At 40.8% G+C, this 26,235-nt stretch overlaps 1 protein-coding gene across 1 annotated transcript in view; it reads left to right on the top strand.

The window, feature by feature from the left end:
• Positions 1 to 315: 315 nt before the first annotated feature.
• Positions 316 to 26,235, top strand: part of PTCHD4 (patched domain containing 4) — a 179,300-nt gene continuing 153,380 nt past the window's right edge. The window contains exon 1 of the mRNA XM_049653776.1: positions 316 to 741. Within this exon, the coding sequence (XP_049509733.1) occupies positions 316 to 741 (426 nt within the window). The remainder of the gene's footprint in view (positions 742 to 26,235) is intronic.

Raw genomic sequence — 26,235 nt, 5'->3', positions numbered from 1 at the left:
AGACCGAGGGAACGCTGCTCATGCGGTGAGAGGGGCGCGGGAGGCGGCGAGGGCGCGGGGAGGCTGGGGAGGGGTGGGCCCCGCGGTGCCCCCGCAGCGCGCTGTCGATATTTGCCCGCCTTGCTGCAACTTGCTGCAGTGTTTGAAAGAGTAGTAGGAGCGCATGGAGGTGGGGCCGGGGAAAGACCAGGCGGAGTGGTTGGGGGTGAGCGCGGAGGGGTGGGAACGCGGCGGTGCTGGGGAGGGGGGCTGGCCCGGAGGGGGGTGGGATGGGGGAGCGGGGGGGGGGGGGGGCCCGGCGCTTACACATGTCACATGTGCTTTTTAAGACGGCCGGGAGCGCCTGCGAGCTGGATCTGGTGGAGGATGCTGCGGCAGGTGCTTCGCAGAGGGCTCCAGTCGTGCTGCCACAGGCTGGGCTTGTGCGTGAGCCGGCACCCGGTCTTTTTCCTCACCGTGCCCGCAGTCCTGACCATCACCTTCGGCCTCAGCGCGCTCAACCGCTTCCAGCCCGAGGGCGACCTGGAGCGCCTGGTCGCTCCCAGCCACAGCCTGGCCAAGATCGAGCGCAGCCTGGCCAGCAGCCTTTTCCCCCTGGACCAGTCCAAAAGCCAGCTCTATTCGGACTTACACACCCCTGGGAGGTATGGCAGGGTGATCCTCCTCTCCCCACCCGGGGACAATATTTTGCTCCAGGCTGAGGGGATCCTGCAGACCCACCGAGCCGTGCTGGAAATGAAGGTGAACCACAAGGGCTATAATTATACTTTTTCCCATCTGTGTGTGTTGAAAAATCAGGATAAGAAATGCGTGCTGGATGATATTATTTCAGTGCTAGAGGATCTCAGGCAGGCTGCCGTCTCCAATAAGACAACAGCCAGGGTGCAAGTGAGGTATCCCAGCACTAAATTAAAGGTACGCTCCTCCTGCATGCTTCTGCCAATTAAAGAGGCAGCACTTCATTTCTTGCCCTAAACAAGCAAAGAAAATGCAGAGGTCTCATCCTTAAGACTCAGAAGCTAATGCTTCTTTCATTTGGGGGGGGGGGGGGGGGAAAGATGGGCAACTGAGTGAAGAAAACAGGCAATGAATGAATGGTACGACTAGATATTAAGAAATTCAAAGCCAAACAAAACAAATGCCAAAAAAATGAAAAAAAAAAAAATGGAAAAAAAAAGAGTTGTTTCTGAGACCCTGCAATTACATCTTTGTTCAGGGTTAATAAATCAGTGAATGGAAGGGGGAGGGGGAATCCTAAACAATTTGGGGGATTTCTTTTCATTATGGGGCTCGATGTATTTCTTATTACTGATTACACATCCACCTGGTGCCATGTTCACCTATTTACGTCTTCAGCCTGGTTTGATTTTGACATGTAGAGATTTTGTGTTTTGGTGCCTTGTGAGTGTGTGTCTGGAAGCAGTGGATATGAATGTAGTAGGGATTTCAGGAATTATGTGTAAGTGTGTTAGCATAGCAGAAGAAACAGAGACGTTCTATGTGTACAAATGGGGATGTGCAGGTAACAGATGTTCCCGTAGACTGAGTCCTGTTACCCTCCTTTCCCGTCACAATATCCAAACCAAACCAAGATGATAGCCCAAAAGCAAAGAAAAAAGAGAAAAATTCCAGTCAGAAAAAAATGAAAAAAAAAAAAAAAAAAAAAAAAAAGATTATTTCAGCATTAAACACATTATGCTGTTTGAACTCTCGATTCAAATTTTGTTGCTCAAATGAGATTTCTAAACTCATCCTACACTGTCAGGATTGAGCTGCTGCAGGCAATGAGGCATGCAGTCTCCAGGTGACTGAAGTTTCAGGGACAAATGTGACTTCCAAAAGAGTCACTGCACCATTTGTATGCTCGACCCTGTGTGTGCTCAGAACCTGCACAACGGAGAACTCCCAGGACAGGTATTTCCCAAGAAGGAGGAATTTTCTTTCTTCTAACGTGTATAAGGCTATGTGTGTGCTACCATGGAGATAATGGAATAGGAGGGACCTCGTTTGGGTAAATGGATGGCCGAATATCATTAATATTTCTCTTTATGTATTTGAGATAGTCAGCATCTATACACGATTTAAAAATAACTTTCTGGGGTTATTTTAGATACAAAAGCTCTTTATTGTGCATTGAAGGAGAGTTTTGTGCACTTAGAAACTAGGGATTCCTCAGGAAACCTCATAACCTGCCTCCTTTTAACACGTTGTCCTTGTTTAAATGCATCCAGAGGCTGACAGGGTTTCAGCTTTACAAAGCTGAGCAGTCCCTTGGGGTTTACTGAAACTAGACAGATGATTCATCAGCTTGAAATCTAGGTAAGGAAGGGCTTGCCTGCTTCACACTTATCGAAGGAAGCATGATGAATATATGTGGTTGGGCAGCATGCTTTTTGTTACCCAAATCCTTTGCCATCAACATTATCACTTGCTACAGGAAAGGATGCAGTGGAGGGAGAGGTGATCTTCTAGCCTAATCTTTTAACTGAGTTCTTACCTATGCCGGACATCTGGTGTAAAGAGCCATTTGAAACTGTGTCATATTTAAATTTCAATTTGTTTTCCCTGTGGAGGCAAGTTTGCAGATTATTAACGTGCATTATTAATTGGGTCCCTTATTTCCTTTATTCAGCAGTACTCTCCAGGTGTAAGAGCGTTGGCCAATCAGCCACTGTGAATATTTTGTTTATCCGTCAAAATCATTATGACATTTACAGTATAAACCTCTGAGGTCTTTAATTCACTCATTTAATATTTAGCTGTGCTCCTGTGATTTGCTAGGGGCTCTTGTAGGCACATGAGACAGAATTTGGGGTCAGAAAAACAAGGTTCTTATTCTCACAGGGCTTACAAGTAGTGTATGTCAGTATCCTCACTGAGAGTTGCCTGTGAGCAGGGATTCTACAATGTTTGGGTTCCTCACTGAGCCAACACCATACTAGGCCTATCATTGGCGCTCCATCTAAACTTTTTGGCTGGTTGACTGGTGGATCTACATCTTGGTAGGAGTCAGTGTATAATCATGAAAGAATGGAATAATTGATTACAAAGGCCAGTATAATAGTATTAACAGAATTATTTTATTAACCATAAAAAAACAGGAAAATTATACCTTGGCTCTATAAACTGTAAAGCCCTATTCTGCTCCGTTCTAATGTCAACGCTTCCACACATGTGCTGGCTTGACTCTCACTGCATGGCATCAGTGGGAGTTGTAGAAGATAATGTTTGGGAAAATGCATCCTTTGAGTGTCTTCTGAGAGCAGTGGGCCCTCTCAAGCATCCGGATGCAATCTCACACATGCTAATGTAATATAAAATATAATTTGTGGAGTACCATGGAGAGCTCGAATCCTATCAAAGGGTCTCCAAGGATGTCTAGGTTAAGAGCTCCTTGTCACAGAGCAAAATGAGATGGCCTCTTGTTTTGATTACATGTTATTTGGAGATGATTTTGATTCACATGTGGCAGTGGTTCTCAAGAAGTGTCCCTGGGATGTTGATGCATGGTAAAGTTTGAGAACTTCTGGTGTATGCGATTTGAGGGGAAATTCTGTACTTACGTTTATGGCCCTCTAATTCATTTTGCTTTCCTCTGTCATACTTGGGTCACCTCTCTTCCCAACTCAATATGGAAAATTTTCATGGTGGAAGATGCCATTGTTAGGCAGGGAAGCAGGAGTTGTGGGAAAATGCAAAATAAATAGCACTGGCTGGACAACGTGAGCAGGGATTGGCAATCTCTTGACACGGAAGAAGCAGCAGGTCAGTTCTCAGAGATAGTCTGAAGATGTAGAAACACCGATTGACAGAAAGAAGCGACCAGAAACAGTTCTGACCGTTGGAAGGACATCTTCCAAATATCACGAAGACACCCAAGTAGTCCTGAGCACAGAAGGGTTTAGAACTTCTGATAAACACGATTATCTTGCCAAGGTGATCCAGAGAAGCAGAGACATGGAAAGTTGGCTGGTAACAGAGTCTCAGATAAAGCTGGTATGAAAAAAGCAGGAGTCAGCTTAGAATACTATAGAAGAAATGAAACATACACATTTTCAAAAACTGTGTGGAAAAGGTGCCCAAATCTGCAATTCCTACACCTGCATGATAGGAACTCTATAAGGGTGTCTCTAATTAAAATCTTTATATTATTATATCCATTATCATACTCCAGATGAGGCACAAAGTCATGTCTTATATTCCTTCTATGCTATTTATGTTCCCCCCAACCTAATTCAGTTCTTTATAGATAGTATTCATATCATTGATTAGTCTGTTGATTAATTTGTACATTTGTACTGTAATATCACAAAATTATCATCACTTTTCATACCTCTGTGGCATAATTTTATTTTTAAAGGTAGTCTCTACATTCTCCAGATTTCTATAAAATGTTTTTGGCCCCAATAGTTTAGAGCCTTTTTTTCCCCACCTAGTAAACTACATATTGTATAAGTTAATACAATGTGGCTAGACTGAATTTCTAAGTTAAATACATAACATATTGATGAACCCAGTCTCTTGAATAAAATGAATCAGGTGCTCAAAATCCTTAAGCAAGGACCACTCTGGACTCCAAGATCTTTACTCTGGCCACAGTAAAATGCACAAGTAAAAAGAAGAAGCAGGCAAATGGGGTCCATAGCAAATGGTGAGAAAGAAATGAAGCAGATTTGATTCCCCTGCAGCCTGTCCTTCCCACTAAATTTCATTAATCCCACACCTATGAATAGATGTTGAACTGAAGTGTATGTGCTTCAATATACCATATTTAAGAACAGGAGCAAAGAAAGATCTTCCTGTTTCTTAATAAAGAACAGCACTTCTGTGGGGACATTTCCAGGTTTGGAAGATATTGCCATTGATTATTTCATTCCAGACTCAATGGAAGGGCAACCTAAGCCAACATGGAAAGTGAGGACCAACATTATTTTAGAGATTTCCAAGAAAGTTTGGTTCTTCCAGACCTCTTTCCCTAATTTATTCTAAAATCTTGTAAGACATCCATGTCAAGATCTTCTCTCAGGATATTTTGATTCAAGCTTACCTTCGTGATTCTGTCTCTTGATGGGGGAAAACATTGCTACCTTACTGAATGTTCAGATTTATTGTGCTTTATACATAGCATATTATTGTTACAAGTTTGTGAGTCAGGGGAGTATTTTTATTCTCATTTTATAGGTAAGGAAGCTAATGACCAGGTTAAATGACTTGTACAAGGTCCCTGAGATAGTACACGTTGGAGCTGGGATTTGAATCCAGGTGTCCGTACTGAATTCTTAATCACAATACTACATTAGGTCCCATCACGCTCTGCACCATTCTTTGTAACAACAGGCTTTTGTACTAAGAAAAATCTCGTGCCATAATTCCCAAGTCATCTCAGATCTGCATTAAAAGACCACTACTGATCTTTCACAGTTGTCCGCTGGCTCACTCAGATCCACTAGTTCATAAGATGGGGAAAGGAAGCTTCACTTCTCTTATTCATCCATAAGGGAGTGAAACTTCCAGTCTGGGCAAACCCCTACTGTATGCTGACCGAGGAACCTGCTGCAAATTGTTTAGCAAATGCCTCACTGGCCAGTGATTTCATCTTTAATATCATTTCACATCAACTCAAAACAAACCATGGTGAGGCCCCATGATCAACTGCAGGTGGGAAACCTACAGTGTGGTCTTCAGTTTTCAGACAGGGTATTTTGTCCCAGACAAGTTTGGGTGTTTTTGTCTTAAATTGGCATCAGGAAAAATAATTGATGATATAGGTTGGGATAAGACAATGGGGAGTAAATTGGGAAATATTCAGGAGCTCTAAGTTCTAAGCCCAGTTCTTTAAAGATCAGTTGTGTGTTAATGGACAAATCCCATCACCAATCTGGACTTCAAGTTCTAGCATTCTGATGTAACGTTCCACTAGGTAGTAGATGACTATCATTACGGTGGATTTGGGAATATATTCTAGAATATTTTTCCTGTGGAATAAAGTAGATGTGTTTGGTTAGATCTGAACTATGCTGTTCAATAATGGTCATCACGGTTTCCTAATGAAGTTATTGTATATATATTTCCTAGCCACCGAGTCAGGATAAGTTGGTTTATTAAATTTTTCTGACTGGTTTAAAAACTGTTCCTTGTACACAGGGCACCTGGGTGGCTTAGTCAAGGTTGAGCGTCAGACGGTTGATCTCAGCTCAGGTGGTGATGTTACGGTTGGGGAGTTCGAGCCCCATATGGGCACTGTCAGTGCAGAGCCTGCTTGGGATTGTCTCTCTGTCTCTCTCTGCCCCTTCCCTGTTTGCAGTCTCTCTCTCTCTCTCAACAATAAATAAACTTAAAAAATAAAATAAAATATGGGGTGCCTGGGTGGCTCAGTCAGTTAAGCACCAGACTTTGGCTCAGGTCATGATCTCATGGTTCGTGGGTTTGAGCCCCATGTTGGGCTCTGTGTCGAGCTCAGAGCCTGGAGCCTGCTTCAAATTCTGTGTCTCCCTCTCTCTGTCCCTTTCCCACTCATGCTCTGTCTCTCTTCCTCTCTCTCTCTCTCTCTCTCAAAAAGACAAATAAACATTAAAAAATAAAATAAAATAAAACTGTTCCTCCATACAAAGAAGGCAAAGAGAGACCAAAGAAAGAAGCAGGCCACCCTAGATTGGTAGGTGTCAAGGTTTAATGAGCAAGAGAACTTCTATATGAGGCTTTTCCTGGGCAGCCACAAGATGAGTAGATCTCTATACCTGCCTGTGAGAATCTTAAAAGTCTGTATAGAAGCCTGTGTTCAGTTACATACACCGTCCAGATGGTCTCAACAACACATTGCTTTCTCAGGGCTGCATCCTTGAAAACATCTCTCACTGTGAGAATAATGGACAGTATGTATATTGCAAGGCCAGGGGAAGGGGTCAGGAGCCTCTGATTACCCAGGTCAACCTTATGGGTCAATCAGAGGTCATGTCCTCTTAATGACCTCCTCCAACACTGAGCATCCAAATGGGCAAAAGGCTTGCTTGATGGTGGAGCTATCTCCTTCTCCTTGGCTTCAACAAAGACCTATTTTTAACTAAAGTAAATAATTTTCATAATTTTATTTATACTCTCCTCATGTTTGAAATTCAAGGATTAAGGGATGGTTAAAAAAAAAAAAAGGAACAGAAATGGATCTCTCCATTCTTCTTTTCTTACTCTCAGTTGATCTGCTGGTGTTTCCCTCAGTGGTGCAGGACCACCAAGAGCTTGGGGTAAGGGTGGAGAAAAGAAGTCAAAGAGACACAACATGGTGGGAGGGCAGGAAGAACTAAGGCCACTCCCCCCTCCAAAAGAAACCACTCCTTTGCCTCTCATGCCACTTTAAGCAATGATAAGCTCTAACAGTTATTTTCTCAGCCTTTTCTATTTTAGACATTATTTAACTGAAACAAGCTATTATATTTTGCATTTCAAAATACATTGTGTTTGGAGAGTATTTTCCATTTTAACCCAATAGCTGTTACATCATTATTGGGCCACATTGCTTTTAATTCAATTTTAGAGTGATCAGCATATGTTCAAGCCTATTCTAGATACTTCCAAGCACTTCTGTATGTGCTTGGTATAAATATTTTTTAAAAAGGAGTCTGGAAATTCCTAGACTCTAGATTTGTGTAAGACGGCTCTAGATTGAACAGCAAGCCTGTTTCTTCCCTGAGTCAAACAGATCACCTTGGGGCCCCCTCCCCAGGGTGGAATCCTGGGAGTAACTCATTTCTCCGGATTGTTTCTGCCCCTGTGCTGGTCGATAGGGTTACATTTATCCCAGCCCTGGCACGCGGAAACGTTTAGGCAATGCTTCTGGTTAAAAAGGGTGCCAAGTTGCATTGTAAATAACAAAATCAATTTCATTTTGTTTTCTAAGACCTTGTTCCCTAAAGTGTTACATATGGACAGGCAGCATCAGTATCACCTGGGACATTATTAGAAATGCAAATTCCCGCATCTCACCTGACAGGAGTCTGCATTTTAACAAAGCCCCTAGGTGATTCATGCATTTGAGCATTTGAAAAGCTCAGGTCTAAGACACAAGGTGGACCTCCGGATTCCTCATTCATGGCTGAGCTTGAAGTAACGTGTCAATTCAGACCAAGAACACCCTAAGAAAATTGAGTAGTTGAGCCTATAGCCATATCATTCAGGCACGTGATAGAGATGTTGAGGAAATGCCTGGAGAATTAGCAAGCAGCTCTTCCGCATGGAGAAACCCTCGTCCGTATCAGCTGTCGTTGGGAACTGTCACCTGGTTAAGCTTAAAGCTGATTACTGTCGTTTTCAATATTTTCCAAAAATGTTGAAATTAAATCTAACCATCTCTTTAAGAAAAAAACATCAGCAGCATTTTTCTCAAGGCCCTTTGCAGTTTTTTTCTTCACGAGAGTGGCAACATTAAGGCCTAGTTAGCCTAATTATGTTAATATAATATGAGAACACAAGGTATAGGAACTATCCATAGGAGCAAGAGTATTTGGGAAAATGAGACACGAAATTACAGTGGGGCGTATTTTTAAAGTGACGTTGCAATCCGTGCTTTTCTCACGATTATTATGGCAGAGCCATTCACTGAAATCAAGGCTTATTCTCTGTCATTCAGAGAAACTCGGGACCTCTGAAAGGTACCTGATGAGCAGCACTCAGAATGAATGGACTCTGTTTAGTTATAGGATTTGTGTTAGAACAGCCAATGTTTTCCCTCCAGAGCTACCCTGCCAATACGGGGAGGGCTCACGTGGGCCACTCTGACTTTCCTCTGCTGCCTCAAAGGCTGAAGGCAGAGTACTTACTGGCTCTGGATTCTGGAAAGTGGTTGTACATACACAGGGTTCTCATAGCCTCAGGAGGTCCTGAATGTTTCTGGCAGGTGGAGGCTTGCCTGGATGGATCAGGTTCAGCCTCAAAGTTTACACTTCTTTTGAATGTTCAAGTCTGTTCTTTCACCTCACCAGGTTTCTTAATTACCTGGAGGGAGGGAGAGTGTATTCTTTTTTTTTTTAAAGTTTATTTATTTATTTTGAGAGAGACAGCACGAGCAGGGAGCAGGGGAGAGGCAGAGAGAGAGAGAGAGAGAGAGAGAGAGAATCCCAAGCAGGCTCCACACTGTCAGAGCAGAGCCAGATGCAGGGCTCCAACTCACAAACTGTGAGATCATGACGTGAGCCAAAACAAAGAACTGGACGCTTAACCAACTGAGCCACTCGGGCGCCCCCAAGAGTATTCAGTTCTGATTGGCACTATAGTCCATGCTAATGTGGGGAAGGTGCACATTTGATTTGAAAGTCATTCCTGTGCACACTCATCTAGGTAACGGATCATGTCGACTCTGTGCCAGGCTCCATCTTGGTCCCTGGCAATTCCATGAGGTACAAAACAGATGTGCATTTGCCCTCTAGGTGCTTAAGCCTGGCAAAAAAAGGCAAAAATCACACGAATTCATATCTACAGATTATCATGGAAGAAAAAATGGCACTGTGAGAGTGGAATACCAAGTCTTGGGGTGTTGGATACTGCTGCCTTCTGAGGAGGTGACTATGAGCTGAGATCTAAGGGGTGAGGAGGTTAACGTGCATGGCTTGGATGGTAGACACAAGAGAACAAAGGGGACGACAGGCACCTTAAAAGCGTTGGATAAGAGCCACCACGGTGGAAGGTACGGCGACTATGGGAAGGGACATTGTAAGAGTTTCTTGAGCATTGATGTAACACAAGTCAGATCCAGGTCTATGGATCTAGATTATCTGGGTGTAGATCTTTGCTCTGCCCCATTAGTTGTATGACTTTGTACTAATGTTGTAACCTCTTCAGAACTCAGCTCCCTCCTCATAGTCCCTACCTCATAGCACTGAGTAGACTAAATGAGTTCATGATACCTAAAAGCAGTGCTTCTCAAGTTCTAATTGTTACCTCAAGCTCTAAATGTTACCTGGGGATATTTTCAAAAATACAGATTCAGTTCCAGGAGGTCTGGTGTGGATGAAAGTCTGCATTTCTAGCAAGTGATGCCGATGCCACTGATCCATGAACCCCACTGTGAGCAGGAGCCGCATACGGCATTAGAACAGCACCAGGTTCATTGTAAATTCTTAACAGCTGCTAGGGGCTTAACTCCATGAGCACTGATACTCTGCCCTTAGCCAGATTAGGTGAAAAGCCCTTTTTGTTTCAACCCTCAAAGCTGAAAATCTTTCTGTCATATGGTTGTCATCCTTATTTCCTTAGTAAGTGCAGTGTGAGGGATACAGATCCCTCTGTTTTTTGCACTAAAGACCTTAAGCTGCCTCCAGGGTTATCATTCTGACCTCTCTTTGCTAAGGATAGTAAAGAGCAGATAAGGAAAATGTGGGACCTTGGTTCTCTGCGTTCACTGGGTTTGGAAATATCTCAGAGGTTACATTTTTGTGATGTTCTTAGCAGAGCTAGCCTTGACCACTTTCTCCCTGCTAGGTGTTTGTGACATTCTGGTTCTCCTTCTGTGTCTCTGATGGTTCTCTGCTTCTTACTGGCTCCCTCTTCTTACTGTTCCCATTTTTATAATGCCCCCCCATAAAACACTCTTTTTCGTTGTCTTTTCTCTCCATATTCTCATTCAAGCCCAATATCTATTTTCTTCCACTGTCTATGACTGCTGAATAGCACCTCTATGCTGCCATTTACTCAGGCTCAGAATCTCAGTCCCCTGTAATTAACTCTTTCTCCCTCTCCCCCCAACCAGCCAAGACATATACATAGTAATAGCTAATTAACTGTTAGGTCCTGATCATTCCACCCCAGAAGTTCTGCTAGCATGGTCCTTGGACCAACGGCACCCACACCACCTAGGAACTTGTTCAAGATGAGAATTCTTAGACCTCATTCCAGATCTGTTGTAACTCTGGCAATGGTGCCCAACAAGCCCTTTGGTGACTCTCATTCCTACGGAAGTGAGAGAACTCCTGCTCTGCAATAGTGGTGATCGGTCTTGGCTGAGTGTTGGAATCAGGAGGGGAGATTTGACAATACTGATGTGGGGGTCTCATCTCCAGAGATTTTGATTTAATTAGTCTCGAAGTGGCATGGGCATTGGGAATTTAAAAAAAAAAAAACCAACCAAAAAACCCACAAAAACAAAACAAAACAAAACAAAACTCTGCTGATTAAAATGATTATCAAGTTTTCAGACCAAGGTCTCTTTCAAATTTCTGTTTTTCCTTTTCTTTCTCCTGTCCCTCCCTTGGGACTTCATTACTCCTTACCTACTTTATTTATGTGATAAACTAATCTCTCTCCTATAATTTCTCACACTTGGAATGTAGCCTGTGTAACAGGACTATAAGCATCTCTTGATTATATTTTTCTTCTAACCAAATCTTGCAAGCGCTTCCCATTGCCTGGAGAAGAAATTACAAACTCCTGACCATGGCCATGGAGAACTTTCCTTGTCCAGGGCACCAACTTTCCTTATAGTTTCCAGTTGCTGTACATCATACGGTGTCACCAAACCAAAGTAAGCCAACCCTGAACTTTCCTGTCTTCTTACCTCCACTCATACTGTTACATTTGCTTGGAATTTCTTTCACGCTGTCAAATTCGCACACATTTCTTAAAAGCTGAAGCCCCAAAGCCACTTTTTCCACAGAGCTTCCCTAAGTGCTTCCAAAGGTAGGAAACACTTCCACGCACGTTAGAGGCACTTTGAAGGCAGTTCCCGTAATCACAGTCTAAGTTTTATTATTTGTTGAAAGTCTTTGATGAAATAAAACTGTATGTGCCTCATGAACCAAGAGAGCTGGTAGCCTTCATTACGTAAATTGACTTGTCTGGGAGGAGCTAGCCAATAAGGAGGACTGTGGGACAAGCCATTGGGGGAATGTCTAAGAGAACAGGGAAAAAAAAGCCCGCCACAGTGAGTCTGACATTCTAAGGCTGTCTAAACCCCAAAGATAGATGGCCACAGAAAGACACTGAAAGCTGTTCCTGTGAGTGGTCTTAAGATGGCACAAGCAATGTTGGGCTAAAGAGACAAAAGGCTGGGATGCCTGGGTGGCTCGGTTGGTTAAGTGTCCAACTTCAGATCAGGTCATGATCTCGTGGTTCAGGGGTTCGAGCCCCTCGTGGAGCTCTGCACTGATGGAGCAGAGCCTGACTGGGATTCTCTCTTTCCCTCTCTCTCTGCCCTCCCTCACTCATGCCTTCTCTCTCTCTCAAAGTAAATCAGTCTCATAAATGAACTTAAAAATAATAAAGAGACAAAAGGCCATCGGAAGAGGAAAAGAGAGCCATTTTCCCCACCTGTATATAGCACACATGTGACTTTAGCTCACGAGAGACTGCAGGAGGCATGGTATGGCTTGGGCACAAGGTAGGGCTGTCAGATTTAGCAAGTAAAAATACGAGGCACCAAGTTAAGTTTGAATTTTGGATAAACAAAGGATAATTTTTTTAGTAGAAATGCATCCTATATATTGCATTCTTTACTTATCTGAAATTCAGATTTAACTGGGTGCCAGTTAAATTTTATGTGTATTTTATGTGTATTTTATGTGTATTTTATGTGGCAACCTAGCAGTAAGAGAATTCACAGAATCACATCTGAAGACCACAGCACCAACTTCAGAGAGTCAAGACCAGTGCCAGTGCTAGCTCACATTAATGGCAATCAACCAGGGGACTGGAGAGGAAGACCATGGAAAGTGTTTTGGGAAATAATAAAGAGAGCAGAAAGACTCCCAGAAATGTAAGGGTAAAAGTTTTCAGGGGCCAGAGTTCCCATCTTAATTTTTTTTTTTTTAACGTTTATTTATTTTTGAGACAGAGAGAGACAGAGCATGAGTGGGGGAGGGTCAGAGAGAGGGAGACACAGAATCCGAAACAGTCTCCAGGCTCCGAGCTGTCGGCACAGAGCCCGACGCGGGGCTCGAACTCACGGACCATGAGATCATGACTTGAGCCAAAGTCGGACGCCCAACCGACTGAGCCACCCAGGCGCTCCCAGAGTTCCCATCTTAAAGTGAAGATACAAGCAAGTGAAATTTAAGCTCTTGTACTACAACCTTATTTGTATATTCCGTCCATAGGAAACCCAAGTTACACTTACTGTTTTAATAGTTCCAAGTGTTTATTTGCTAGTGAAATGAAAATTGAATGAGGAAAAGAAACTTATCCAAAGAGTCTACAAGCTAAAGATTCCATTCAGCAGTCTTTTGTTTTATATTTTAAGATAAAAAATACTTATGTACGAGAAAAAAGTTTAATGAAAGAAAATAGATGATGGATGTAAATTAGTGAAAATCTGTTGCATGGGAATATTAGCAAACCAAAATATGAACTCCTAGACAGGATAGGTTACCCTTCCATGTATGAAATGTTGCATTAGAAACCGAGATGAAGCATGTTATTAAACATGCGTATAATAGCACAAAGGAGTATATGTGCTATTTAGAATCTGTCTTATTCTCCTTCAAGATTATAAGACTTTTAAGGGCAGGGATCATATCTGATTCACACTTCTAGCTTAAAAGAAATGTGAGAAAATTCTAGCTTTTCATTTCTCTCTTCCCAGGAACCAGATCTTCCTGCACAGTGCAGTTTGTGGGATAATCTCTTTAGGGCAAATTCCTGGGGAAGGAGGCAGAGCCTGAGTAATGGAGCATGAGGACAGGGATGGTGGGGCACCAGTAAGTGTCCCCAGAGACAGACACGCACCCTGCTGGAGCTCCCAGGGCCCTGGGAAGCCCAGGGTCTGAACTAGTTTAATGACCCCTTTTCATAGATAGAGCATATCTCTCTAAGGGAATGGCACATAAAACTGGTATTAGCAACTTAACGTTTATTATCATCTCATTCTTTCCAGCCATTTTTTACCTTGGGGATTATTTTTAAGGAACTGGATCCCTTCTAGGCTGAGAAACTTTAGACTTTTTTTTTTTTATTAACTAATCACATCTTATCAGTATGTTACTAATCACATCTTAACTTACTAAACAATATCCAAGTTTATATTTCTAGTTAACTTCTCTCAAAAAGTTTTTTTTAATCAAAAAAAATTTCTTAATGTTTATTTTTTGAGAGGGAGAGAGAGACAATGTGAGGAGGGAACGGGCAGAGAGAGAGGGAAACACAGAATCCAAAACAGACTCCAGACTCAACATGGGGCTTGAACCCACGAACTGTGAGATCATGACCTGAGCAAAGTCTGACACTCAACTAACTGATCCACCCAGGTGCCCCTCAAAAAGTTGTTTATTAATTTGATGTTATCCTCCTTGACTTTTTCATGATAGAAGAATATTTCATTAATTGATAACTAAACTGATAAGAGATTCTCATTTTTCATCTTTCCCTCAACTTAGTATCCAGAAAACTTACTGATGATGTTAAACATATAAGCATGGACAATCCAGTCCATTTAACCTAAAGTAACAAATGTTTTTATTGAGGTGGGAGGTAGGGGTCTTATTGATTGAGTCCCTCTTTTAAAATTTTTAAATAACAATGAAGAGGGTAATAAAAAAAGAAACTGACAAACCTTTGAATCCGATCTTGTCATTTACTAGCTCTATGACTCAGACGTGCTACTTAATGTCTTTGTCCTTCAATTTTTCTGTTAAAAATTGTATTATTAATATCCTATCTATAGATTTTCAAAATTTCTGGCACCTGGTAGTTTCTTAATAAATTATAGGTATTTTTAAATATGAATCAACATTATAACAACACCAAGGAAAGATTAGGAAACCAAGTGAAAAATCTCTCACAATCCCACTCACCAATTCTATACACAATTTATTTCTAGTCTTTAACTATAAAATACACAGTTGTCATATATGGTATATGTCTTTTGATTCTATTTATTTTCATTTTTTCACAAGCATTTTCATAATTATAATTTTATCGGTTGTTCAAAAGTCTGGCAAGTGACTGCGACATAATTTACTTAATTGTTCATTTATTGTTACCTTTAGAGTGCTTCTGGGGCAGAGTTTTTGGAACTGATTTTTACTATCTTTAATAGGCTTAAGGAAGAAAGCAAAATATTCTGGCTTGTCAATAGAAGCTATAGGAAAAGAGCATTTTCTTCCATGATTTAAGATGTCTCTTTTGTAAGTATATGCACTTACAAAAACAAGATACAAATATAGGTCAACAAGTTCCAGGGGAGGAGGTGTCCCAAGAAAAACCCTGGATGAAAATTAGAAGGACCTGATTTATTTGTAGACCAACTCCAAAATGCTGTGAATTACTTTGTTAAGGACCACATCCAAGATTAAGCTTCTAAGAGTACCTTGTGGCTTATCCTATTATGAAGTAATTGTTACAGCTTTTCACTTGCTATAGCTCAGTGATTCTCCAAAAAAACAATTCAGGAACTTTCCAATTTTATGGTGCCATGGGCCCCTCCCCAGACCACTGAATTTGAATCTCTGGGGAAAGGGCCCAAGCATTGGTATTTTCGAAGTCTTTGTATGAATGAATGCAGGGATAACCAAATTGAGAAACACTGAGGGACCTTAGACCAGAAGATCCCACCATCCTATCCAGCAATTTTGCAACGGGTGAGAGGATAAGGGGCAAATGCTATTTCCCCTGAGCCTCAGCCTCTGAGGTCCCAAAGGAGAGAGCATTTGCCTTGACAGCAACAATCACACCATTTCCCCACCAGGTAAATTACCTCCATGGGAGCTCTTTAGCTAAATAAACAACTTCATCCTCTCCTATAATTCCTTAACCTGGTATTGACTGGCCAGAAGTATGATGTCTTAATCAATTTGTTATATTCCAAAGATGTCTTGGATTACTCGTCATTGGGAAAATATATCCCTGGACACTTCAAAAGGCACGCATTTCTGTAAGGAGATTAATAAAGAAAACCTGGAGGCACGTGAAAAATATTGTTATGGTGATACAGCCAAAGGTAATAAATCTTGACAGCTCAAAGAAGTATAATACCAGGACTTGAAATAGACCTTCACCTTTATTAAGTTGTTATTAACTCCTTAATTTTCACCAAGATAACCTAAATACCTTCATATCCTGAGGTGGTCACGCTTTGCTACTGTGCAACCAATTCATTAATACTATCCATCGTTAGTCCGTCCTTTTGATAAGTGCAGAGAAAAAAGTAAAGGATACGTGTTGAATGAATGAAAGATCAAGTGACTTCGTGATCTTTTTAATTGTCACATATTGAGTATTAAAAACATGATATTAAGGAATTTCAAAATATTCCCAGTCTTAGCTTGCCAAACTTTACTTAATCTTTAGCTAAATACACCCCATGTCTTGTATCTTTTCACCTGTGAAAATAATATTATGCTTCCTTTTGAGACATAAGAGTTCTGGGAAGGTTAACTACTAGTTTTAGTAAGCTTGAGACTTCTAATTCATTCATAAACAGATCCTGGCTTCCCCAGATCAGTGTGGCAAATCAATTCAGATTAAAAGAGTATTAACACCATGTCTAATTAAAGGAAAAGTACGTTCATTAAAGTGCAATGAATATTTAAAGTAGTTCCAACTACATAGGAGCCGGAACAATTTAAGTGCCCTTCTTGGGTCAGTAGAGAGCTTTTCCATTAGCATCCTAGCGGATTCACAAATCATATCCTCCCTCACTTATTGTGTTTAAATGGCAATTATAAATCACCTGATAGAATGAGTTAAAAGGATGTCTTCCTAGTCCACATGAATGATAGGATGTGTGCCACTGGCCACTGAAAACTCGTAATTATGTATCACAAAAAGGAAGTTATCCCATTTGGTATCCCACTCTCTTATGTTTTGCAGGGGCGTATAAGATAGGGATTTGGTTCCTCTTTTATTTACTGTTCTAAATACTATTCAGTAGTTGTGCCTTGTGCACCTTAAAGGGGTCTAACATAAGTATCATTATTTTGTGCATAAATGTTCATAAGCCTTCATTAAGAGAAATTTTGGCAGGTTATCTAATCTACAAGTATCAGAAAGCCTTGTTTATACATTCTTTCAGTAACCTATTTGCTACTTAATGTCTCTCTTGAAGAAAATTATTCCTCACATCGATTTAGAATAGGTGTTTCTATTTGTTCTTTCTTCAGTGAAGAAGGAGAACGCTGGTCATTATAATGTATTTTTTGGAACCATCTTCTACCTGCGACCTTGGAAATGGTCATTATATTCTGTTGGTCTTTTTCCTCTCTGGCTCCATAATCTCTTATTGTAAACCTCATTCTTTACCTCACAGCCTTTTGCTTTCAGCAGGCTTTTAAGTTTGGGAAATTGACGTGTGTCCTGGGTCTTAAACACATGTGTTGCATTCTTCATAAAGATATGCAAGCATCTGCCATGCTCCAAACTCCCTACTCTGTGTATCTGCCTTATCCCAATGAATAGCCTTTCTCAATAGAGATATATTCCATGCTTACGTTGATTCAGACACGGCGCTAGCCTGGGGAGTTACAGAGATAAGTACAGATCCTCTTTTCCAGAAACCTAGTCTAGTGAAGAAGGAAAACAACTAAATGGGAAGCAATCAGTAAAGTGTGGTAACTTGAATCTTAAAGGTGAGTCCAAAATGATTCAGAGCTTTGAATAAGCCAGTATTGGTGCTATATCAGATTCAGCCTCGTCAGGGGTTCTATTAAAAAAAAAAATTACTCTTCGCTGGTGGGAGAAGTCTTTCAGAGATGCTTATTTCACTTGGTAATAAATGTTTTCTTTTCAAAATGTATTCATTAAAATCGAGGTCAATGGGAAGCTGCTCTCTATAAGCAAGGAAATATTTTGCTACGATCAGTTACTCTGAAGGTTATGAAGTCAGCATAAAATCCCAATAATGTTATAGACTTAAAAAATGAATACCAAGCAGGAAAATTTTATGGGTATGGACCAAGAAATATCAAGATGAAAAAGCATGAGGGTTATTAATCATCCACAAGACCTGGCCAGAAGATTGTTGGATAGTGGAACTTTCCATGACCCCAAAAATCATCCCACCCTGAGGTCTTTCCTCCCTGATGTATAGTAATGGTTAAGATAATCATGAGATTATTTAACCAGCAAAAATGAAGCATGGACACAAGTACAAGGCATCTTTCATAAATCGTAATGCAACGGCCACTAAGATGTTGAAATTATGAAGCAACCACAGCTAAAATGCTGAGCATTTTTACTGATTACAGAGAATAAAGGGTTAATTCCTACTTTCGTTTTGAGTAATATCTGGTTTAACAAATGTCGCCGACTTAGTGACCACTTGGGTGGTAAATCAGCATTTTTGTTGCCATTAAACAAATTAGTCACTTTTATATCTAAGAAAAGGTCCCATTAAATCTTTTCAGAACAGAATGGGTAAACATAATCTTCAAAAGATATCTCACATTTTGACTGATTGAAAGATGCTCAGTGTATGCTTCTGAGAGTTACAGTGTATATAGAAATTGCAGGATGCCAAAAATCCTTGTTGAGAAACATAAAATAGAAATGGGCCTTTTTCTTTTCTCATAAGGATTCTTTGTATTAGTAAAGTGAAGTGCAGCATTAAATAATTACCCAGTGATGGGGTGCCTGGGTGGCTCAGTCGGTCGAGTGTCTGACTTTGGCTCAGGTCATGATCTTGCAGTCTGTGAGTTCGAGCCCCCCATCGGGCTCTGTGCTGACTGACAGCTCGGAGCCTGAAGGCTGCTTCGGACTCTGTGTCTCCCTCTCTCTCTGCTTCTCCCCTCCTCACACTCTGTCTCTCTCTCAAAATAATAAATACATTAAAAAAAAAAAATTACCCAGTGAATTCAGTCTTCACGAATAGAAAAACCAGTGAGCTGTATCTGACTGTCCTAGAGCAACACTTTGATTTTGCTTTATTTAATTCAGTAATTCAGTAATTTAATTCAATAATTATTTCTTGGTTTTGATTGTTGTTCTTTGTTTTAATTTGGAGACAGTAAGACTGCGCATCAAGAAGTCTCTTTCATCACTGGAGAACTGAATTCTTTGGAGGCAAGGATAGCCCAGGGCGTATCTGATGTAGATCCACGGGAGCAGTTCTACCAAATAGGGTGTTGTGCACTGACATAGACTGAGTAATTGTCAAAGTCCAGTAAGACTGGATTGGAGCCAGTATTCTTACTGCAGTACCTACATTCTTACTTCTAAACCATTGACTACACATTGACCACACAGGTTCTTCAGTCTTTAGTTTGGTTGTAGATAATATTTCTAAAGTTATTCCTGATGGTTTTCATGGGAAACTCAAGATTAAAAGTGGAAAAGGTTTCACTGTATCATCAAATTCACCCTCACCCAGAACTAATAAAAGTATATTCCCTACAGCATTTTTTTCCAAAGCAATTTAGGCAGTTTTATTAAGTTCAATTTATGTGCACCTCACTTAATTGATCGAATTTCTGCCACTTTTCTTGGAATACTCCTCTAAAGCCCTAATAAACCTGACTAATATCATGACACTTCTCTATTAGAAAACTATTTCTCTTTATTATGATATTTCATTATTCCTTTTTCTATTAACATAGAATGACCCTAAATAATTCTTCTTTTTCTAATAAGTCATGCTGATGCCTAGTTTTTATGAAGACCAGAAATCAAAGTCCATATCCTGGCATTGTGGAATAGGAACCATTGAAAATAGAAATATATTTGATGTAACTTTAAAATGATCTCTTCCTGCCCCAATTTAGACTGGGGAAAACTGGCAATCAGAGTCCTTCTACTTTTATTTAATAACTACCACTCTGAGGGGCCTCAGAATATGTGAAGAGATTGAATATTGATTATCATCTAATGTTTATTTATGTATTTTGAGAGACAGAGAGAGAACCATTGGGGGAGGGGTAGAGAGAGGAGGTCAGAGGCTCTGAAGCAGGCTCTGGGCTGACAGCAGCAATCCCTATGTATGGATCGAACTCCTGAATATGTGAGATCATGACCTGAGCCCAAGTTGGACGCTTAACCGAGCCACCCAGTGGCTCATATAATGAATAAAGAATTCTATCATCATATAATAAATAAAGGGTTATGGAATTCTCACTGTGTGCAAGCTGGTAATAGATTGTGTGTTTCTGATGCAGCAGAAACACTATCCCTTGCCAGTAAGGAATTTACAGTTTAGTTGACTTGGTTGGATAAGGTCGCAACACAGTTGTCTTGTCATGTACATACAGTAAATACATGAGGCAGTAAATGCCCAATGAGGTAGGCAGACACTACTTGCTATAGAAAGGAGTTCAAGGAATAGTGGATCACCTTTGTCTTTCCCTCAGGCTTTTGGGATGAAGTGGGATTTAAATTAATTCCTAAAACAAAGACTGGAATCAACTGGAGAACTTCAGGGAGAGTCCCTGGGAAGAGATCCCTCTTCCCTGAAGAGGAACCCATCTTGAGAGCACACCCAACAGGGTGGCAAACCATTTTTATTCTCATTAAACAAATGGAAAGAATTATTTTATTTCCTAGAACTGGCCCAGGTAGGCTGATTAAAATCATTTGAGAGAACTCAAAACATGTCTAAATTCTTTAGGTCAGCCTTTCTTAAGCTTTGGCACTCTTGACATTTTGGGCCTAATAGTTCTTAGTTGGGAGGGGCTGCTCTGTGCATTATAAAATGTTTAACAGTATCTCTGGTCCCCACCCACTAGACTTAGTAGTGTCTTCCTCTTCGCCCCCGTTGTGACAACCAAAAACAAACGTGTCCAGATGTTGCTGAATGCCCCCTGGGGTACAAAATTTCTAGAACAATTTTGAGAACCACTGCCCTGGTTCTAAGAACATTGAGGGAAAGAGTTCTCTCATACTCTCGTCTCCTTCTGTGTAACACCGACCATCAAGAGAATTGTCTTTGTCCCTAACCTAAATCCCTCCTATTGCATGTTATAAATCCCCTTCTTTAGTGGCCTCAGAGTTGTGCCTTCATGTCAGGAGCACTCCGTCCCCTTGGCAAGATGCTAGGCTATATAATCCCTAGAGAATTTCTAGGTGCTCTGGGAAAACCGCTAAGAAATGCTCACTAATATCTCTTCTCCACTTAGGAAAAAAACTCTCTCGTCTTGTTCACTTGTCCAAACTGTAGTCCTATTTAGATTAGAAACCTATTTCAATTGTAAATCCCTCTGGTGGGGGAAGCTCAGCTTTAGGAGAGAACACAGCTGGTGCTTCCTGGATGTTAAATAATTCATCTTCCTCATTTTGGAGAGTCAGAAACAGCCAAGCTGAGATGCTAAATCCTCAAGGTAATATTGCAAAACCTAGTCCCTGGCACGAAAGAGGGAAAAGGCCTACTAAATCACAGCAGCCATCCTCCACAGCTTTAAGAAAAGCTGTAGAGACAATGCTATTTGCTAACCTGATTTTTCCCCATTTTGGTAACACAGGAAAGATAGGTTGCCCCGAGAGAATTTTATGAAATGCGGTTAGGAAGAATCAGCCTTTCTACATTTTATATAGTCATGCCTGTGTCACTCAGGCATATAGCTCATTTTTCAAGTGCGGTATTTTGACCCTCCTAGAAAATATGTCCCCCAGAAGTCAAAAGGTAATCGTGGAACAGGAGAGTCACCTGCTCAGTTGCAGTTTGTAGACAATAGATGACATTCAAACAACTGCTTGACATTAAAGATTCCTCATTAATGGTTCTATTCTCACGCTTGGCTATTGATTGCATCATCTATTTCAGTCCAAACTGTCCTAGTACGCGTCCTAAGCTCATCTTGGATCTTCTCGTTGCTTTCCTTATTTTTTTTTAATAGTACACAACGCTTTTTTAATGTTTATTTATTTTTGAGAGAGAAAAAGAACGTGGGCAGGAGAGGAGCAGAGGGGGAGGGGGGGGCGGGACACAATCTGAAACAGGCTCCAGGCTCTGAGCTGTCAGCACCGAACCCAACGTGGGGCTCCGACTTGGGAACGGTGAGACCATGACCTGAGCTGAGGTCGGACGCTTAACCGACGGAGCCACCCAGGCGCCCCCATATTATACTTTCAAAACTGCACTAAGTCCTCCAGAATGCACAGCCTGTGCAACAGTGTCCCACAGTAGTACCAGCACTTTTTCAGGTAACTAGTAATCTAGTAAACTAGTGCTTTTATTTCTGTGTCCTGAAAGAGGTAACATTCTTACCAGAAAACCTGTTTTACATCTTAAAGCGACGATCTTTTTCTTCATATGTGACAGGGTCCATATGTGGGCTACTACACCTGTATGCTCCACTCAACCAAATGTCTTGATTATGAGACTCTAATGAGAATTTATAATGCTCAGCGATTGCCGAAACTTTTATGTTTTAATCTATGCTGCTTGAGTGGTTGACTGCATACAGTATAAGCAATCAAAGCTACCAACCTCCAGATTTTTCCATTGGTCAGCGTCGGTAGTTTTGTATTAGTTTCACTGAGAGTCAATACAGACAAAGGTAAAAGGCAATAGATGTCTGTGTGCAACCATTGCAGTTATCCAGACAATACAAATTTCTAAAATGATCACTTGGTTCTGTATCCAGGGGGATTTTGTCAGGGTACGTAGATAGACAAAAATTGAACTTTCCAACTGGAAATTGGCCAGCTGTGATTTGTAACAGCTACATTCTTTTGAAAAGGACGTTGTGGTCATTAGAACAGGGGAGATGGGAAGAGAGGGTGAATTCTATTAAACGAGATCTCACTTTGGGTTCATTTGTTAAAGTCTTTCCTCATCTCATAAGAACAAAGGGGAAAAAGCCATTTGGGTGTTTGGACCCAGGGGCCAAACAGCCCAATAATTATGCTCTGACTGAATCCAAGACATCTCAAGCAATATTCAGCTTATGACAGTGGTGCCGGAAGATCCTTTATGAGCATCCACGCTATTTTTCCCTTCCTGATGTTTTCTAAAGAAGTAAGGAATATAACCTGAACTACTCTAGCTTCCTAATAGCACAGCTTGCTTTAAGGTACCCTAAAAAGGAGCAGTTAATTCAAACAAGCTCCATTCTATTATTTTTCAAGGATGTCTTCCTTGGGAAACCTCATTTTATGGGCATTTTATTTGATTTGAAAATTGACAACTTGCATCATAAATCAGATGCTATGCTGCATGATAAGATATATATTATTAAATAAGTGATAGGACATTTTAAAAGTCAGAACAATTGAGACAGCAGTCCCAGTATCATATCAGTGAGTTTAGAGGTACACAGTGGAAAGAAAGGGGAAGTTGCCAGAGGCATTTAAAATAAGGATCCCTAGGAAGGCCTGGGTAGCTCAGTCAGTTAAGTGTCTGACTTTGGATTTCAGCTCAGGTCATGATCAAGCCCCACATTGGGCTCCACACTGACAGCACGGGAGTCTGCCTAGGATTCTCTCTCTACCTCTGTCTCTCTCTGCCCCTTCCCTGCACGTGCCCGGGCTTTCTGTCTCTCAAAATAAATAAGTAAACTTTAAAAAATTAAAAATAAAATAGGGATCCCTAAAGATAATATCATTAACCCAGTTAAAGTACTAGTTTATAACTAATATTGAGGGGTAGAAAATAATCAACCCATCTTATCAATTAAATGTATATTGGCTTAATTTAAAATGAAATCATGGTGCCAGGAATACAACTAACACTTTTAATCTGCCTGGATTCCATTCAAAAGAGACTGGGAAAGTTTCCTCAAAACTCTTTACGGGAATAGGGCTTTCTATCAGAGCTACTTGCATCTGAAATTCTTTTATTTCTGTAAAGGAGCAGCTCCAATTGGAATGAGTGAGATAAATATATATAAATGTAGGTGAATATCTGGGAATGAATGACCCAATAATAAGGGATGAAAAGGCCCTCATAATGAGGGGAAAGATTTGGAAATTAGCTAAAGTAAGTTAGTTCAGAGACGGCAAGTTTTAGAATTATGTTCTGATTTGTTCTCCCAAGTAACTTCTATTTACTTGTTCCCCGGTATTTCTTAATCTGTCAATGTGAGTATTTGCTCTTTAATTTTCCATTTTCCCTACCTGTCTGAATGGTCTGGTTCAAACAAATTCTGAAGTAGCCAGACTGGCTCCGGCACAGCTATACCAAGACATGCCAAGAGACTGCTAAGGATACAGCAGATGTTTCTACATAGACTCTGAACACCTTGTTCGGATTTTGTTTAGTCATTCATTCATTCAATGTACATTTTAGGGAGACAATCCTATATATCAAAACCTGTGCTGAACTCTGGAGAAACAAAGGCACATTATACTGAATCCCTGCCCTCCAAGCTGCAGAAATCAGTGGGCAAAAGCCCCATCTCTGGCATCAGACAGATCTAAGATGCCATCCTGGCCTTGTCACTTACTAGCTGTGTGATATTGGATACATGACGTTATCTCTCTAAGCCCTGGCTTCTTCAGTTTAAAGTGGGGATGATAACTGTAGGTCATTGGAAGGATTGAAATGAGAAACAAGTTTTCAGTAACTATACCAAAATAAGCAAGGGGTAAATCCTAGTGTTTATGCTTTAAAGAGAAGGAACATATTTTTGAAAATGAACACAATTAGGGGTGCCTGGGTGGCTCAGTCAGTTGAGCGTCTGACTTCGACTCAGGTCATGATCTCACAGCTCTGTGAGTTCGAGCCCCCTGTCGGGCTCTGTGCTGGCGGCTCGGAGCCTGGAGCCTGCTTCGGATTCTGTGTCTCCCTCTCTCTCTGCCCCTAACCCACTTGCATTCTGTCTCTGTCTCTCTCAAAAATAAATAAACATTAAAAATTAACACAATTAAATTGTAGGGGTCTCTAAAGTGGGGGCACCAAAGGTTTCTTATCATCTCAAGAACAAAAAGAATGACAATGAACCATCCTGCATGGTGAAACCATTGCTGGAATAATGAAAACCTGCAAGTTTAAAAATATTACCACTATTACAAATATTTTTAAGTGAGATCAAGGAATTGCTCTCCTTTCTGCTGAGTTAGAAGAGGGAACAGAATTAAATGATAGTAAATGATTAGGCTTCCAGAAAATTTCAAATTCTAAAGGTTGTTAGTAAAATTTATCACCCCAAAGAAGTATTTTTAGAAGTATGACATGCAGCTTTCTTCTCTGGATGATTTGGATGCAGAGCTGACTGGAGCCAGGGGTGTGAAATCTTTAGGATATTGATGTGGGAATGATATGCAGAGTTGACAACGTGTAATAAACTATCATGGCAGAGATGGAAAGGTGGTAGTAAAAGGTCAGGAGAAGTTGGTAGCAGTTATATATATATTTTTAATAAGGAATGGGGTCTGTTCTGTAATTGTGGAATTGCAGTCTTTTGACTATAATATAAATTCTGTTTGCAAATTCTGCTTAGAATTGCAGCCTCCAAATCTTATGGTGCTATTGCGTTGAAACTTGACAGCATTTCAGTTAATCAAATGCTATTTGACAGAATTTTGAGGACTTTGTCATTTGGAAAGCATGTGGAAAATATTTGGAAATTTAAACCTGAAACTTCCTGAGTTTGTATTCCAAATTCAGAAGTCACTTGTTTGGATAAAAAAAAAAAAAAAAAAAAAAAATTCTAAGCACTGTAAAACATGGAAGGAAATAAAATTGGAACATACAGATATCTGATATGCACGTTCTAGACCAAGTGCCAGTAAACTTTTCTGTGAAACGGCAGACAGTGCATCCACAGATGAGTACCAATAAAACTTTATTTACAAAAACAAGCAAGGGCCAGATTTGGGTGGCGGGCTTTAGTTTGCCAACCCTTAGTTTAGTATTCTGCAGTCATATTTTCAAAATAATAATGTTTTTCTCCTTTTGAGTATCAGACACTCCCACATCAAATTTAGGTTACATATCTGTGTTTGTGTTCAGTCTTCAGAATACAACATCAAACATTTTTAAAATGCAACATCTAGAACTGCACTTAGACTGGGAAGACTCAAGTCTTCCTAGACAAATGAATTGCAGATTTGTACCAACTTGCATTCAGTTTAGAAAGGATCTGGGCACTGAAAGATGAAAAGATAGCCCCCGAAGAGATGAGGGTATGTGTGTGGTGTGTTAAAACTCTGTGGCAGTTGGGGTGCCTGGGTGGCTCAGTTGGTTAAGCGGCCGACTTCGGCTCAGGTCATGATCTCGCGGTCCGTGAGTTCGAGCCCCACGTCGGGCTCTGTGCTGACAGCTCAGAGCCTGGAGCCTGTTTCAGATTCTGTGTCTCCCTCTCTCTGACCCTTCCCCGTTCATGCTCTGTCTCTCTCTGTCTCAAAAATAAATAAACGTTAAAAAAAAATAAAAAAAAAATAAACAAAAAAAAA

The sequence above is a fragment of the Panthera uncia genome (assembly GCF_023721935.1).
Source record: "Panthera uncia isolate 11264 chromosome B2 unlocalized genomic scaffold, Puncia_PCG_1.0 HiC_scaffold_24, whole genome shotgun sequence".
Lineage (NCBI taxonomy): Eukaryota > Metazoa > Chordata > Mammalia > Carnivora > Felidae > Panthera > Panthera uncia.
Note: the sequence above shows the minus strand (reverse complement) of the source record. Positions and strands in the feature narration are given on the sequence as shown.